Below are 18,901 nucleotides of genomic sequence, written 5' to 3' on the forward strand. Positions count from 1 at the left end.
CAATTAAAAAAATCAATCAATACAAGACTTCCTTCAATTAAGGAACTCAGATTCAACCGGTAAAATTATTTAAGGAAAGAAATCAACTAAATATCTTGTGCAAAGTAGGCAATTAGGGGTAAATACGTAGGGGTTTTAATTAAGGGAAGAATTTTGAAATACACGGTTTTAAAAAAAAATAAGGTAAGGATCCATCAGTATTCAGTAAATCAAGGGGTTAGAGATATTGTAAGCATTGGTCCACGAATGAACCAAGTCAGAAAAACTAAGGAAAACTTTTGACTCAAATCGAGTAACAGGGAAGTCAGCAAACATGGAATGAAAATCAATCAAACTTATACAAAGAAAGTCTGAAACCAATCACAACTGAAAGCCATTTAGAATGGAAGTTCAGCACATATAAAGAGTACACAAGTATCGGGCATGCGAGGCTGAATTTAGGACAAAGTGAAAGTGTCATGCAATTGCAAAATAAGTAAGTAGTAGACTATAGGAATATGGTAATTCAGCGATAGCATGCGAAAAAGGGGTCAAGTAAAGGTCTTATAGAGTTTAGCAAAAGTCAGAATCATACGAAGAAACAAAATTGAAGCAATGATTTTGAAACTTAATGAAGCAATAGATGAAACAACTCTAGGCACTCAAATAAGTCCAAAAGATTACGGTTTTTGAAATTAAGCAAGTTCAGAGATGAAGCACAAGCAAGTCACATAGCCAATGGTCTCAAAACTCGGATGAACCCCAAATTTAGGGTTCTTGCCATTAACCGAGTGCAGAGACGAAAGGGCAAGTGATTAATGGAAAAGATACTAATTGAAACAGGTTCAGACGTCTCAGAAAGGAACTGAGACCTTTAGCATTCTCTCTTAATAGTAGGAATTCATGATAAGTCATAGTAAAAGAACAGCATGCGAAACCAGTAGAAGAACTAGTAGAAGAAACAAATAAGAACATGGTGAACAACTTAACAAGAACACAGTAGGAGAAAACAAAGTAGACGAAACACACAAATAACACAGTAGAAGCAACTGATAAGAACATGGTAGAAGAACTAAACAAAAACACAGTAGGAGAAACTCAGAGAAGCACACAAGAGAAAAAGAAAATCAGAGAAACTTAACTCAAAAACCCTAGGTAGGAAAAATAAAGGTTTTGAAAGCGATGGCTTTTTAAAAAAAAAAAAGAAATATCAAAAATCGTTTTAAAAGTTTAGGGAAAACCTAGATCTAGAACAGATCTAAAGAAATCATAAGAACCACAGAAGCTAGGTTTGGTGAGAAATACTTGGATCGTTGTTGATCTGACCAGGAGGAGGCGAGGCCACGCTCAAACCAGACGTGGCTTGCCGGAGCAAGGCCGGAGATGGCTATAAAACTTGAATTGAACCAGGTTTGGATGAAGCTTCTTCGTGTTCAGACCATGAAACTCCATCGAACAGGTGTATAGGAGCCATAGAGGGTCGGTAGGTGGTGAAACCACCATGGATTCAGGCCAGGAGGTGGCCGAAGAAGATGGATGAAACTCACCGGAGCGGAGTGGGAGGGGGAAGGTTCTAGAGAGAACCAGAGATAGAGAGATAGAGGAGAGGGTCGGTTGAGTGAGGAATGAGAGGGGTTTGGGGGGGGGGGGTCGTTTGGGCTTAATTAGGTAAGGGCGGATCTAGACCGTTGACCAAAATTGATCAACGGTCAAGATTTGATCCGGGTTGGGCCAGGTAGACTTAGGATTGGGCCTGGGTCTTGGGTTGGTTTAATTGGGTTGGGGTAATGGGTTTTTAAATTTAGGCTAAATTAGAAAGCCGAAATCTGGCTATAAGTTAAATAGCCCCCTTTTCCCATTTAATTTATAAAAATAGTAAATAAATTTCTGAAAACTAATTGAAAGCACTAAAATAATTTATAATATATAATTAACAATTTAAAATTACAGGACTTAATTTTATGAATATAAAACACAATTGAATCTTAAAAGGGCTAATATTGCAATTATATGCAATTTAGCTTAAAAAAATACTAAATAAATTTGTAAAAATATGCAAAAAATTACCTCAGCTATATCTTAGCATAAATATAAAAATATAATAAATGAATTACCAAAATAATTACTTTGGAGATAACTTTCTCTCTCTAAAAATGCTCTCGGCGCACGTTAGGTAAACGTACGCCGAGCTTGTAGCCATGGCGAGAGGGAGAGGCAGAGGTAGGGGACGACCACGTAAGATACTATTAGCAGCTATTGAGAACCTTATAACAACAATCAAGCAACCAATTATGGAGAAAATAGTAACCACGCCACCAACAGTGCAAAGCTCAGATTCATCAGTTGCAGGTGATATAGGCTCAATTGGATCGACATCGTACCAATCTACAGTCTCAAAGAAGCTGGATCTGATCTCCCCAGCTCAGATTGGAGCAAAACCAGATCTAACGAAGAAAACCACCAATGGAACAGTAACCATGCAGAGTCCAGAGCAGGCCCAAGTACAACCAGTAGCAGCAGTAACGGAGGATTCCGGGGTCATCAATAACAGAACTGAAGAACCCAAGCAGACATGGTCAACACTGTTTCAGAAAAACAGATTTGCAACAAATGGTATGTCTCTAGATTATATACCACCTCTAATTGTTGATGGACAACCAATAGTGCAATTGAACAAATTAGAGGTAGAGGAGGAAGAGAAGAAGTGGAAATGTGCTTTAATTGCCTATATCTTAGGGGATGGACCTGGGTTTAATGCGATGAAGAGGTTTATTAACCTTCACTGGTCACATGTTCCAGAACCAGACCTATTTTATCATGATGAAGGCTAATACATAATTAAGTTCAAAACAATGGAAGATGCTAAGGAAATTCTCTGTGCTGGACCTTACTCTATAGCAAACAGACCTATAATTCTCAAACCATGGACTCCTGATTTTGACTTCACTGAGGAATTTCCTACTGATATTCCTTTATGGGTTAAATTTCCCAAGCTTCCTATGTCCTGCTGGGGAATGAGATCATTAAGTAGGATTGCAAGTGTCCTAGGGAAGCCTATTTTTGCGGATGAATGCACAACCAAACAGACTAGAGTCTCATATGCTCGGATGCTTATAGAGATTAATGTCACCAAAGAATTGCCAAATGAAATATGGGTGATGGATCCAAATGGGAAGAAATTCCTACAAGATGTGTTCTATGACTGGAAGCCATCCTTTTGTGAGAAATGTCAAACTATTGGCCACAGATGCACAGCCCAAGTGAAACCAGCTACAAACCAGCATGCTCAAATGAAGAAGGCAAAAGTAACATAGGAATGGAGAACCAAGGCCCCTGTACATGCTGCTCCTACTCAAAAAGAGACAATAATATCAGCACCACAACAGGTTGTCTCAAATGAGATAAATGAAGGTCAGAAAGAGCTTAATGAGCTACAAAGTCTGATGCCAGAGATGGGACAACAGGAAGATAAAGGAAAAAAAGTTCAGAGCCCAGAATTCAACCTCAGTAACTTCCCACCTTTGTCTCCTATTCCTGTAAGTAAAAGATTTGAAGCAGTGTCAAATGGTAACTATGAGGTGCCACCAGGGGATAGAGGTGGACCAAGTAATTACCAATGAAGTGGTTGTTCTGGAATATTAGAGGTGTAAATAAAAGGTATAAACAGAAGGAAGTTAGGGAGTACATTAGGAGCAATAAAATAAACCTAGTTGGTTTGGTAGAAACTAAGGTTAAAGAAACAAATGCTTACAGAATTGCTAATCCGCTGGTTCCTGGATGGGGTACTCTAACAAACTACAATGAAGCTAGAAATGGGAGAGTATGGATCTTATGGGATACAAATGTGCTCAAAGTTACTGGTCTTCAGGATGATCCTCAACTGATTCATTGCATAGTCAGAAGTATAAAGGGGGATGTTACTTGCTACCTCACTGTTGTATATGGATTCAATGGAATAGAACAAAGAAGGTCGTTATGGGGAAAACTACAGTCCTTTTCAACAACTATCACAGATGCATGGTTAGTTGCAGGGGATTTTAATGCTATATTATATCCCAAGGATAGACAATCATGTAATCCTGTTAGTTATTCTGAGACTCAAGAGTTTAGCCACTGTATTCAGCAAGCAGGACTTTCAGAGTTACCTTGGAAAGGAGACTATTACACCTGGACAAACAAGCAGCCTGGAGCAGATAGAGTATGTAGCAGATTGGATAGAGTATTTGGCAACTATGAATGGATGATGAAGTGGAGCCATGTGGAAACAGTTTATGATCAACCACAAATCTCTGATCATAATCCTATGATACTGACTCTAGCAGCATCTTCTTGGAAGGGTAAGGTACCTTTTAGATTCTTTAATGCATGGACTGAGCATGATGAATTTCAACAGATTGTGGCATCTACCTGGTACTCTACAAATTACCATGGTTCTATGAAAGCAATATGGGCAAAACTCAAAGCACTGAAAGGCCCTCTAAAGGCCTTGAATGTTAAGGAGTTCAAGAGTATTACTCAGAAGATAGAGCATAACAGACAGGAACTGAAGGAAATTCAAGAACAAATGGCAAGGGCATATTCTGATGTGTTACTTCAGAAAGAGAAAGAGATAGTATTGAAATTGGAAAGGTGGTCTTTGATTGAAGAAAGTGTGGTACAGCAGAAAGCAAGAGCAAAGTGGATTCAACTTGGAGATTCTAATACCAAGTACTTCACAGCAGTTATGAAGGAAAGAACACAAAGGAAACAGATCACAGAACTTACAAATGGAATGGGAGTTAAAGTAAATGAGCCTGCAGACATAAAAAGGGAGATTCTAGGATTTTACAAGTCACTTATGGGCTCAACAGCTGCATCACTACCTGCTATAAACAGAATGTATATGGCTAATGGTCCAATGTTGTCACAATAACAAAGAATGGATCTCTGTGCAGAAGTAACTGAACTGGAAATTGTGGAGAGTCTAAAAGCAATTGGAGATGATAAAGCCCCAGGAATAGATGGCTGCTGTTTTTTTCAAGAAAACTTGGAACACTATCAGCAGGCAGGTCATAGAAGCCATCAAGGAGTTCTTCCTAACTTCCAAGATGTACAAACCAATAAACTGTGCCACTATTACCTTAATCCCCAAAGTCTCCAAACCCACCACAGTCAAAGAGTATAGACCTATTGCATGTTGCTCAGTTCTATACAAAATGATATCCAAGATCCTAGCCAACAGACTCCAGAAAATCATGCCCAGCATCATTTGTGAAGCCCAAGCAGGCTTTATTCCTGGCAGAAAAATAGCTGATAATGTTATCCTTGCTCATGAGTTAGTCAAAAACTACACTAGAGCTCATGTGTCCCCCAGATGTATGATTAAAATTGACCTCCAGAAAGCATATGACTCAGTTGAATGGATCTTTCTACAACAGGTGATGGAGGGGATTGGATTTCCAACCAGATTCATTAATTGGATCATGGAGTGTATAAAAACAGTTAGTTTTTCAGTGCTTATTAATGGAGAAGCTACAGAACCATTTGAAACTGCTAGAGGACTTAGGTAAGGGGATCCCATTTCCCCTTTCCTGTTTGCAATAGTTATGGAGTACCTCAGTAGATCACTTGCTGAATTGAGGAAAGAGTCAACATTCCAATACCACCCTAGATGCAAAAAGCTAGGTATCACTCACATGAGTTTTGCTGATGATCTACTACTGTTTGCCAAAGGAGACCTTGAATCTATTACTGCCATGTTTCAATACTTCTCTCAATTCTCTGAAGCCTCTGGACTACAAGCTAATTTGGGTAAAAGCTCAGTTTACTTTGGGGGAGTAAAACAGGAAATGAAGAAACAGATTATTGATCACCTGGGATTTGCACATGGAGAATTACCATTCAAATACCTTGGTATTCCTCTATCCACCAAGAAAATTGCCTTGATTCAATGGCAACCTTTAGTGGAGAAGATTACTGCCAAGATCACTTCATGGACTGCCAAGAAGTTATCTTATGCTGGGAGGTTGCAATTAGTTCAATCTGTGGTATTTGGCATTCAAGCTTATTGGGCTCAATTGTTCATCATACCAGTCAAAGTGCTGAAGATAATTGAAGCAATCTGTAGAAGCTTTATATGGTCTGGATCCAACACTATTACTAAAAAAGCTTATGTTTCATGGGATAGGATGTGTACTCCTAAATCTGCTGGTGGAATGAACCTCATCAATTTTCTGCTATGGAACAAGGTAGCAATTGCAAAGGTATGCTGGGATCTAGCTCATAAAGAGGATAAGCTGTGGATCAGGTGGATTAATGCTTTCTATATAAAACATTATCAAATAGAGGATATGCCAATTCCTAAACAGGCTAGTTGGATGGCTAGGAGAATAATTGCCTCAAGAGATATTCTGCAACAACTCCAAGGCTCAAGTGTTCACAAGGGCTCCATCAGACATATATACCTACAACTACTAGGAGATCTACCAAGAGTAAGTTGGAAGAACCTAATCATGCAGAACTATGCTCGACCAAAAGCAGTGTTCAATCTATGGTTAATGCTACAAGGAAGATTGGCAACCAAGGATAGACTGGCTAAATGGGGAATGAACATAAACCAACAGTGTGTTTTGTGCCAAGGACATATAGAGACAAGAGAACATTTATTCCTGTCATGCTCATTTTCAGAAGACTTGTGGGAGCAAGTAATGCAATGGATTCAAGAGGACCAGCCAAAGAATCATACCTGGGACCAAAGGCTTCAATGGATCATTAGCAAAACTAAAGGAAAATCAAGCAGAGCCAGTATTTTCAAGATGGTGATCACTGAAGTTTCATATGCACTATGGATGGAAAGGAATGCTCGTATATTTGAGAACAAATATCGCAACAGTGAAGTCTTAGCAAGAGAGCTAGCTTACATATGTAATGCTAGAGGAAATCCTAGAACTAGAAAGCAGATGCAGCAATTCTTGATATAGTAGACTAGTAGTTAACATAGTTATGGTGAGCTAGTATTTTAGATGAGATTTGATAGTCAGCTGAGTATAAGCTGGACTATGGCATTGTACAGCATGATCTTTGGTGATTAATAAAAAAATTTTAATTACCAAAAAAAAAATAATAACTTTGGAAATAATTATTGGCTTTTTATGGATGAAAAGGGAAATAAATTAGTTTAAAAACCTTAAAAAATTATGGAAAAAAATAGTAAAATGCTTGGACATACTTATATAAGCATATATATGCTATTTCAAAGATATTTGCTTATAAAAATATACAGGAAAAAATTGGGTATCAATAGGTTATACGAACATAGTACCTCGAGCCTTAACTTACTCTTAATATATAATTTACTCCATAACTCCACGAACTCTAATATATAATTTACTCTTAATTTCATGTCAAAAATCGTGGTCAAATCCATGAATACAAACTTTCTAGGTTTTCCCTCAAACCCCAAGTTTTTCAATAATTTACATGCTAAAATCCATATATAATCAATATATTTAACTCAAGATGGGTGGGGTTAGCTTACCTTGTCGTTGATGATGAAAAATCCCCACTTGAAGCTCTCCAAAGTCGCCCACACCAAATGAAAATGGGAGAAAAATGACCTTCTCCCGATTTTAAAAGAACACACTGCCTCCAGTCCTTCCGCACCTGCGATGCACAAGCCGCACCTACGGCAACCGCTTCTGCGGCTCACGTGCCGCTTCTCCGGTCCCAAGCTCAGGGCCTACAACCGCTTCTGCGGTCAGTCCAACACTTCTGCGGTTGCGCAGATGCGTCAAAAGACCCGCATCTGCGGTCCTCCCCTTGGCTGCCTATTCCGCACCTGCGATCTCCCAGGCCGCTACTGCGGCTCCGCAACTGCGGCCACAACCTCGCAGGTGCGGTTACACCATATACCAGCTATTGAGATCCTTCTTCATATCTCCAAATTTGATTCGTTAACCATCCGGAATCCACCCGAGGCCCCTGGAACCCCAACCAATCATACCAACCAGTCCCAAAACACATTATGGACTTGCTCGAGGCCTCAAACCATATCAAACAACGCTAAAATTATAAATCGACCTCCAATCCAAACTTAATGAACTTTAGAATTTCAAACATCTTCATTCGATACCGACACCTATCAAATCACGTCCGATTGACCTCAAATTTTGCACACAAGTCATATTTGACATTACGGATCTACTCCAACTTCCAAAATCGGAATCCGACCCGATATCAAAAAGTCCACTTCCAGTCAAACTTCTCAAAAACCTTCAAATTTCTATCTTTGGCCAAATGACTCCAAAATGACCCACGGACCTTCGAATTCACTTCCTATCGCGCTCCCAACACCAGAATCACTATACGGAGCTATTCCCAAACTCGGAATCCCAAACGGACATTGATAACACTGAAATGCACCTTAACACAAACTTATGAAATTCTTCAAAAAATGCTAACTTCCACAATAGGTGCCAAAACGTTCCCAGGTCTTCCAAAACCTGATCCAGACATACGCCAAAGTCCGGAATCATCATACGAACCTGCTGAAACCTTCGAATCCCGATTCCGAGGTCGTTTACTCAAAAATCCAATCTTAGTCAAATCATTCAACTTAAAGCTTCTGAAAAAAGAATTCTCTCTCCAAATCAACTCTGAACTTCCCGGAATTCAATTCAGACCATGCGTACAAGTCATAATACCTTAAATGAAGCTGCTCATGGCCTCAAACTGCTGAACGGCGCGCTAGAGCTCAAAACGACCGCTTGGGTCATTACATTCTCTTCCACTTAAACATACATTTGTCCTTGAACGTACTATGAACTGCGGTGGAGTTGTCTGAAATCACAGTTAAATGCCTTGTGCTCCTACTCGTGCTACCACAACTCAATTGAGCACATTAACTCGATTAAATCTGAAGAAATTCTCTTTTATTCAAACAAATAAGCTTAGAACCCAATTCAAACAGCCGGAATTCCCCGCCAAGCCTGCTTCCAACATATGAACAGCGTAGTAATCACTACACGAGGTACTAGAACATGACTGCATAACTTTGTCGAATTTTCACCATGCACCACATCATTCACGAGACCATAATAACATTCTCTGATCATAATAACCGACATTCCCCTAATCTGATGCTCACAACAGACCTCATGATATATACAAGTCTTGTTCCAACTCTGGCAACACCGCCACGACAGAGGAGACTTGTAGAAACTCATAACCAACTGCCAAGTCCACAAGTCATCGAGGCTACACTCCTAACAAGAACATTGCCTCATTCTGAACCAAATAACGATCTTTGCTCTTTAATATACTTCATACAGTCCGATTGCACTGATCCTAGATACAATAACCCTGTCTCACCCAGTACAAACTGCTCAGGCAACAAGCCACCCCAGACATGACCAAAAGCCTCATATAATGCCACAATGTGCCAATAGGCTACCAATTCGAACATGATACATAAGGAAACCGAACTCTGGAAGGGACTACTCAACTCACGCTGCTAATATGGACTTCCCTAGGAAAATGGAAAACAAAACACACAAAAATTAGAATACGGAAAACTGTACTCAACATCATACTGTTGCGGCGTGCAACCCGATCCAAACAACATACCCATGGCGGCGTGCCACCCGATCCACACATAAAATTCACATAAGGAGATTTACACCGAGCTATATTGCTCATTACAACAAAATATAGAATATCGGTCACATGCACGCTAAGTGCATAATACCACCCCCTGAGGGGCGCTAAGTGCATAATACCACCCCCTGAGGGGACATATAGCGCCATAAGCTAGCAAAGTCAAGCACAACTGAGGTGCGATATATGTTCTAAAACTAAAGAGCCATGCTGCTCACATAACACCATCACTACGCGGAACCTCAATACATAAGAAATTACCAAGCAATTTCGCAACTCACACGGCACAATATAGCATTACATGAAATAGCCGACGACGAATTAACATCCAACATCCAAATACTCCTCCTTAAGGTGAGCTACGCTGAAACGAGCACATTCGTCCAGATATAGAGCCCATTTTCATATTTAAATCCATCCACAAACCTCAAGCCGATTCTGATCGCACCGAACTAGGCCAAAAATCTTTCAAAGGTCCATAACAACTCCCCCTTTTCTCATAACACACCAGACCAGCCATCATAACCGGAGTAATCCTCCACAGTCTACAACCCAATAAACCGAGTGCCCTCCAAGCATCAATTCTCAATTTAATGACATCACCACAATCTTCATACTTGGTTAAACTCTTTAATCAATCAGGTGACTACATGCCAATATACAATAGAACATCATTTTCATCGTAACCCCGTAACCACTAATAGATTAACACTTCATTATATAAAAACTTTTTACTTAACTCATTCTGAGAGAACCATAGAAACACACGAGCAAATTCTCACAACCGTAGAAGATGCAATTCTTCAAATAGTGGCCTAAACCACCATAGCCCTTTCCGGGATCCGCCTACACATAGCAGGCCAATATACTGGAATAGTTCCGAATAGATCCAATTTCGACGGCCGTCAAGCCTCACACGTATTATCACAAATTACTTGCATAACTTGATCACGTTGGTGGAACTGATCACTGCTACCAATATGCCAATTCAACTATGGGTAACCAATCTATCTTCTTCCAATTTATCCTTGATTGCCTTAGAATTAATAATAACTCCATTCAACACATAACACACTCAATCCGCACTCGTCCGAGTGACCTTGAATCACGAGACCATGTTGTCTCAAATCCCACGAACCATTTCATACCTCTCAAAATGCTACACTGCAAGTCAAAACATCATAGATCATTCTGGGCCTCTTCTCATAAGCTGCTACAAGCTTGATTCTTAACCGTACCTATAGGATCGAAATCATTAGGCACCACACTTTACCCCTTGAAACCACTAGGACCGTTCTTGAGAGCCACCCGCTCTAACTCGGCCCCGAATATAATCAACTCTACAAATCTCCTAGCACATGAATACCCTCTCGACGAAGCACCCGGCGGAATCCCTTCCCTTGAAACCTGCATCTATACAAGGCATAAATCCTGAATCCTTCCCCAAGTCTGAACATGAGCCAATAAGGCCAACCATAGCACACCTTTAACAATTCCTTTGCTCGAATTACCACTTATGTTCTTTTCCCGTAGCTGAAATAACCTATCAATATGCTAATAACCAGAAACCTCACAAGTAGTTAACCATGCAACCCAATCATAAGCGGTGGGACTCTCCCACTTAGCTTGAAGCCCCTATTACGCAACTTTGGAATTCACCAGGGTTCTATATCCCTTATTGATATGACCTTGCGCAATCAACCGCAAAAATTCTCGGAACCTTTCTGTAAAACCCCCATTTTATACTCTGAATCATCAACCACATTTGCACGACCGATCTCTTTGTCGTATAACTGATAGAATTCTTCGCAGAAGCTTTGCCAACCATGCGACCACCGATCTGCTCACTGGAGATAACCCACCTGAGCCCGTGCTCATTCACCAGCTGCACAAGTCTATTCACTCCTCGTGAAAATCAACTAAATGTGCAAATATATCTCCCAATTCAAAGTTATGTTGTATCCTTCTTCATTTCAAGCAGCTCCTTTCCGTTATATCAATTCTTCTGTCGCATAATAGCCCATACTTCAAATTAAATTCGTAGACCCAATCATCATCCGCTAAAATCCCCAAATCATTCAAAACTTTCCTTAAGGTGTGTGGTCATCCTATCACAAAACCCATATGGAACTCCGCCACTCTCCCACTTTGGCGGAACTCACTCCTTTAATCAACTATTCGACCTTCGCTTCTTATACCTGGCCTTCTAGAAAATGTTAACCACTGCCTGACACTCCCCACATGTCCTTCCTCATCCTTTGCTACTCAGTTGTTTCCTTAAATAAAATATATGTTCGTAGCACTTGAACCCACAAATCGCTACCAACTTTAAACCTTTCGGAAGGTCGTCTTTCTTGAGCCGTCAACATTAGAAACACCGATTCAATCCTGAACCACCGCGCCCCGCGATATCTAATAGTCGTTTCTCCAGTATTATTCCACAATATCTTACCCCAAAGGTGAAATGTAGAAGACCATAACACCGGCGAACTTAACACATACAATCGAGGACGACGACACTGCGTCACAAATAAGAATTTCACCACACTTGAAAACACCAAGTCTCGTTACTCCATCGATCCAAATTTGGACATTCATAGGCCAATTTCTTTCCTCCGCCGAAAATGAAATACCGAATCTCAGAATCATACACTGAGTAAACCTCCCCGCAAGTCATTCACTGCCCCGACACGTAGGCAAGCATCCTACCATCATATCGATACCGCGCGACAATCGTTCATATGCACCATGGCAACTTCTGCCTAGCCTCAGAGCCCTCAGAAGTACAACTACTGAACTGAAACGACAGAATGTCCTTCCACAAGGCGACGACAATAGTCAAATCAACTACGCAGGGAGAAGCATCCCGTACTACCTCTGTGGTACCATTAAAATTCTTCAATTCTCGATTTATAACAAGCGGTTCGCGTCGCGTAAGATTGAGTAGGAAGGAAACAAGGGCATAAGCCTCAGGAAAATCAAATCGCACGATAAGGAATCAAGAAGGGAACTGCTCCTAACAGCCCTGTAGCCTCCCGAAGATAAGTTAAGACGTCTCCGTACCGATCCGCGAGACTCTACTAGACTTGATCATGAATCGTGAGACCTACGGGAACCTAGTGCTCTGATACCATGTTGTCACGACCCAAAATTTCACTAAGGATCGTGATGGCGCCGGACACCACTGTCAGGCAAGCCAACACCAATTTAATAGAAATTTCTTGTTTTAACATTTTCGAAATCATTCCTTCTGTACATTAAACAATAAGTAATAAGTTTTACTAAATAGATACTGATGTCTTTAGCAACTCAATTTTAATCAATCCCATAATCACCCCAGAACCCGGTGTCACAAGTGCATGAGCTATCTCTAGGAAACAAAATAATACAACAACTGTCCCAGAATACAAATAGGACAGAAAATAAATATGGAAATCTGAAAGAGACTCTGCTGGCTGCGGGTCATCTCGAGAAGTGCAGCTCACCTAGTCTCCGTATCAACCATGCTGCTACGCCCACTAGGCCGCTAGAGATGCAGGTGCATGTGCAACAAAAATGCACAGCAAGTGTAGCATGAGTACGAAAACAACGTGTACTCAGTAAGTATCCCGCCTAATCTCGAAGAAGTGGAGACGAGAGGTCGACTTCGACACTTACTATTGTCCAATAATGATACACAATTAATAAAATAAAATCCAGGATTTTTATAAAGCATTGTCGTAACTCAACAGAATGAAACAAGTAATCAATTCCTTTATTCACAGGGAAATTTCCAAATTTCGTTTTCATCAATTATATATTTATTCTCAAGTCAGGGAGTGACAATATCAACTTCAATGAATTTCAAGGCAAGCAATACAAGCATGCGCAACTCATGCCGAGGTCGTACGACCCGATCCAACAATAGTTAAACTGTGCACTGCCAGAGGGTCGAATGGCGCGAACCATAGATGCATCTATTATCCCGCTCGCGAATCATACATGCGACACGATCAAATTTAAATAAGCACTCCAAACAGTCAATCAAGAAACCATCAGGGAATCAATTATCCAATAAAAATAAAACTATCTTTTAAAAGTCAAGAAAATGAATGTCTAGTTTTTATAAATTCTTTTATATGTTTCAATATGTTTTAAGCATTTCAATTTGACAACAAGATTTCAAATATTACAAGTAAAACATATTTTTGGGTCCTAGACTACCCGGACTTAAGCATAATAGTAGCTACGCACGGACTGTCATCACCTCGTGCGTACGTAGCCCCCACAAATAGGAGCACATAACCAATTAACTCACCTATGGGGACAATTCCCTCTTACAAGGTTAGAAAGGAGACTCACCTCGCTCTGAAGATCCATAACCGGCATTCCACGCCCTTCCGCAGTCTCGAATCGATGCACAATGTTCCAAAACTAGCCAATAATTATGCAAATCCATTAATATATGCACAATTATCCATTACGATCCAATTTATAACAAATTCCTAACCCCGATCGACAAGTTGACAAAATTGCCGTCGGGCCCACGTGCCCGGATTCCGAAATTTTTTGAAGATAAAGTTTACCCATAACTCCATGAACTCAAATATATAATTTACTCTTAATTTCACGTCGAAAATCGTGGTCAAATCCATGAATACAAACTTTCTAGGTTTTACCTTGTCGTTGATGATGAAAAATCCCCACTTGAAGCTCTAAGTCGCCCACACCAAATGAAAATTGGAGAAAAATGACCTTCTCCCGATTTTAAAAGAACACACTGCCTCCAGTCCTTCCGCACCTGTGATGCACAAGCCGCACCTGCGGCAACCACTTCTCTGGTCCCAAGCTCAGGGCCTACAACCGCTTCTGCGGTCAGTCCAACGCTTCTGCGGTTGCGCAGATACGTCAAAAGACCCGCATCTGTGGTCCTCCCCTTGGCTGCCCATTCCACACCAGCAATCTCGGCCGCTTCTGTGGCTCCGCAGCTGCGGCCACAACCTCGCAGGTGTGGTTAGACCAGATACCAGCTGTTGTGATCCTTCTTCAAATCTCCAAATTTGATCCGTTAACAATCCAAAATCCACCCGAGGCCCCTGGGACCCCAACCAATCATACCAACCAGTCCCAAAACACATTACGGACTTGCTCGAGGCCTCAAACCATATCAAACAATGCTAAAATTATGAATAGACCTCCAATCCAAACTTAATGAACTTTAGAATTTCAATCTTCTTCATTCGATGTCGAAACCTATCAAATCACGTTCGATTGACCTCAAATTTTGCACACAAGTCATATTTGACATTACGGACCTACATCAACTTCCGGAATCGGAATCCGACCCCGATATCATAAAGTCCACTTCCGGTCAAACTTCTCAAAGACCTTCAAACTTCTATCTTTGGCCAAATGACTCCAAAATGACCCACGGACCTCCGAATTCACTTCCGATCGCGCTCCGAACACCAGAATCACTATAAAAAGCTATTCCCAAACTCGGAATCCCAAACAGACATTGATAACACTGAAATGCACCTGCACCCAAACTTATGAAATTCTTCAAAAAATGCTAACTTTCACAATTGGTGCCAAAACATTCCCGGGTCTTCCAAAACCTGATCCGGACATACGCCCAAGTCTGGAATCATCATACGAACCTGCTAGAACCTTCGAATCCCGATTCCGAGGTCGTTTACTCAAAAATCCAATCTTAGTCAATTCTTTCAACTAAAGCTTCCGAAATGAGAATTCTCTCTCCAAATCAACTCCGAACTTCCTGAAATTAAATTCCGACCATGTGCACAAGTCGTAATACCTGAAATGAAGCTGCTCATGGCCTCAAACTGCTGAACGGCGCGTTAGAGCTCAAAACGACCGGTCAGGTCATTACAGTTCATCAGACTAGGTCCTCTATCTTAGGAGAAAACTTCATCAGACTAAGACATTTATCCTAGGAGAAAGATTCATCGGACTAGGGTTTTATTTGTTATCTTAGGGGAAAAATTCATCATACTAAGATTTCTATCCTAGGAGATAGTTCATTAGACTAGGTTTTCTATCTTAGGAGCAAAATTTATCAGACTAAGACGTTTATCCTTGGAGAAAGATTTATCAGACTAGGTTTTTTTTGTTATCTTAGGAGAAAGATTCATGAGACTAAGATTTCTATCCTAGAAGAAAATTCATCAAACTAAGATTTTTATTGGGAGAAAATCCATCCGACTAGGGCTTTTTATCCTAGGAGGAAAAAATGAGAAGAGCAATGGCAACATTTTATGCACATTAGCAAGACAAATAAAGGCAAAGATTTGAGAAACTTCCCTTTGTCGGCTCTTCTCTTCTTTTCTTTTTCTTCTCTTTTGTTGTTTTTATTTGTTTTTTTTTGTTTTTTGTTTTTTTTTTGAACCAGTTTCCTTGCACTGCTTTGTTCCTGTTTCACACAAAGAAAGATTTGTCAGTTTTCAAAATGGTGGTCGATTTCTGGCCTTGAGTCTTGGGCAGCTTGGCTTCTGCTCAATCAGCTTGAGTCAGCTTCAAGAGACTTTTACTCTGCATCAACCCTGATTGTTTCGCACCCGATACCATTTGTATTTGTGGCTCAATCAGCTTTATCCAAACCGGAGATCTTTGCTTAGGTGACCTTTTCTAATCTTGAATGACTCCCTACTTTTTAGCAATTTATCTGTCAGAGAGAATCACCAGTTATATTTGTTTGCGCCAAGTAGGCTAACAAGAGTCTTTTTTGGGGTAGAACCATTTTCATGAACCCTCGAGGCATGTTGACTGTAACAGCTGAGTGTGCTGGTCAAATTTACTTTGTGCAACTGAAAAGCTGGTAGCAGGTTTTGAAATCTTTTCTTACTTGTTTTGACAAGGACTGATTCAGATTGAAGGACACAATGACATAAAGAAACAATATTAACAAGAAATGCCTGTCAGGAAGGACAGAAGGAAGAGCTTTTTTTCATTTTTTTTCCAATAACTAGCCTTAATGATCATGACATGCATTTTGGACTCAACGGCCTAATCTATCTAACGAATCTGATCTTTCCTTTTACCATTCCTATGACCTTGAAGTCGGGCTTGTTCGTGCCAATCCTTTGCAGCAGGTTCACGACTCACTTTCGACTAGTGCTGCCTCGAGGGGTTTTTACCAATAAGTCTCTCTCATTTATTTATCTCTACTTACTGTCGTCTTACAGTGCCCAATGGGGGTTTTCACTAGTAAGACTCTCTCATTTTTCTTTTATTTTGTCTTTTTCTTTTGCTTTCTTGTGTGAGATCCATGACCATGTCCTCCATATGACAACCATTGCTCATTGCGGATTTCCCTTGGCATTCTCAAAAATGATCAAGAGATCTTGTTTGGAAGGCTTTTGGATATGGTTAGAAAGAAAGGACGACATGAAGGCTCAAAGTAGACTCAAAATGAGGGGTTGTAAACTTACAACTCATAGAATCGACTCTTTCAAAAGTGAAATTAAATCTTTGCCCCAGTTTCAGATACTGGGAAATTTTTTTTCTTTTTTCTTGAATTCTTATTTGGTTGGACCGAACCGTGTAAGGCTGCCTACATATCCCTTTTATTAAGGAATCAGGTCTAACGTAGTTCAAATATCCGACCTAATTATTTTTTCATCTTTCCTTTTGTATCTTTTTTTTCATTTCAAGTTGCCCCAGCTTCTATTTTCCTGGGGCATGGACCTTTGACTGTTATTTTTTTTTCACTTGAATTTTCTTAGAGTTGCCCCAGTTTGTACTCATGGGGCATGAACTTTGTTTTTCATCATTTTTTTCATTTTTATTTTCTTTTTGGACATTTCACTCTAAACTTGATTTCAAAAGAGGGTGGTCAAGGAAAATAACACAGGCTCAAAATGGGTAACGAATGGTGTAAAGTGTTTGGGTAGCAGAAAAAGGGCCTCCCAGCCTCGAGAACACCAATCATAGTATCTTTTCGCGATTACAACATTGATGAGCACGTCTATCTTCTTGGTGTGTTGTGGTCGAAAGGCACTTTCCATCCAGTAATGTCAAACTTTCCACCAAACTTCAATTGATTATTTCTCAACCCGATCTTCACAATGATTTGAAAGCAAATATCATTAACCTCCACATGTATGACTATTCGAGTTCCAACTGAATTTTGCTCGGGCTGAATTCCAAGGTATTTCAACTCTTTTTCATCCTAAAAAATGTCTTGTTCTCAGTTATCCAATTCAAGATTAAATCAATTTTCTAAGATCTGGCCAAAAATTATGCATGTATGTTATGTCACTAGGACTAGGGGGAAAAGAACTAAGCATGGAATGAAACAGAAGCACAAACTGTATTTCATTGAGTAAAAAACAAGAAAAACAACCCTATAATCCTAGTTACAACTCTAAGATAACCCGGATAACAAAAATAGCAACAAAACAGACAGACAAGACTCAAACAAACAGAATACAGGGATAGAAGGGTTTGACTTAATAAAACAAATAAAATCTGGATCACAACCCCGAAATAACCAAGATAGTAGAAAAATATCAAAATAAGCTACCAAGATTCCTTCCTAGTGAGGAGGGCATGACTTTTCAATTGCTAAGTTTTACATTTAGCCACAAATTTGCTCATTAGAATCACCATGGCCTTCTCCAATTTCAAACTCATTAACTTCAGTCGACAAGTTCCCGAGAGGATTCTCATACTCCACGTCACCTCGCATCATCCCCGCAAAGTGTGCATCATCATGTGCAGGTAAAGGATTCTGCGTGATATTCTAGGTGTCACTGTCTTGGATCACAATCAGTTTGTCCTGTATCATCCTTTCTATTTCTCTTTTCAAATCCCGACAGCTTTCAACATTGTGCCCTTGGGCATTGGAATGGTATTCACACCTTTTAGAAGGGTCAAAACTTCTTGCACGTGGATCCACATGATTTGGAGGAATGGGTGCAATCATGTCATAATGCTTTAACTTCTCAAATAAGCTTGCATAGGACACTCCTATTGGTGTAAAATTATCTTTCAATTGTTCCCCTCTATACCCCTGGCTTTAATGCGGGTTATATGGCACATGAAAATTCGGTGGAGACTGATGGAGACTTTGGAGTGCTAGTGCTCGCCTTTTAGGGTGTCTTGGTGGCGGGACAACATACTGAGGTGGAGCAAAAGAGTACTGTGGGTTTTGAGGTGGATAGTATTGCTCAGGGAAATCATCAGAAATCAGACGAGGTTGGTCATACCTTCGAGATGTTCTCCTAGGACCTCTTCTCGACCCTGATGTCATCATGGTTTCTTCATCCTTCTCATTCGTGTCACTAAA

The 18,901-nt window shown here is 40.2% G+C and overlaps 2 protein-coding genes across 2 annotated transcripts; both read left to right on the forward strand.

The window, feature by feature from the left end:
- The first annotated feature begins 3,595 nt into the window (after positions 1–3,595).
- LOC109216089 lies at positions 3,596–4,891 on the forward strand. The gene has a single exon (XM_019380220.1). The coding sequence runs from the start codon at positions 3,596–3,598 to the stop codon at positions 4,889–4,891; it is 1,296 nt and encodes a 431-aa protein (XP_019235765.1).
- Positions 4,892–5,564: 673 nt separating this feature from the next.
- LOC109216090 lies at positions 5,565–6,938 on the forward strand. The gene has a single exon (XM_019380221.1). It carries the CDS (start codon positions 5,565–5,567, stop codon positions 6,936–6,938), a length of 1,374 nt encoding a protein of 457 aa, XP_019235766.1.
- The last annotated feature ends 11,963 nt before the right edge of the window (positions 6,939–18,901 follow it).

The sequence above is a fragment of the Nicotiana attenuata genome, unplaced genomic scaffold, assembly GCF_001879085.1.
Source record: "Nicotiana attenuata strain UT unplaced genomic scaffold, NIATTr2, whole genome shotgun sequence".
NCBI classification, from domain to species: domain Eukaryota; kingdom Viridiplantae; phylum Streptophyta; class Magnoliopsida; order Solanales; family Solanaceae; genus Nicotiana; species Nicotiana attenuata.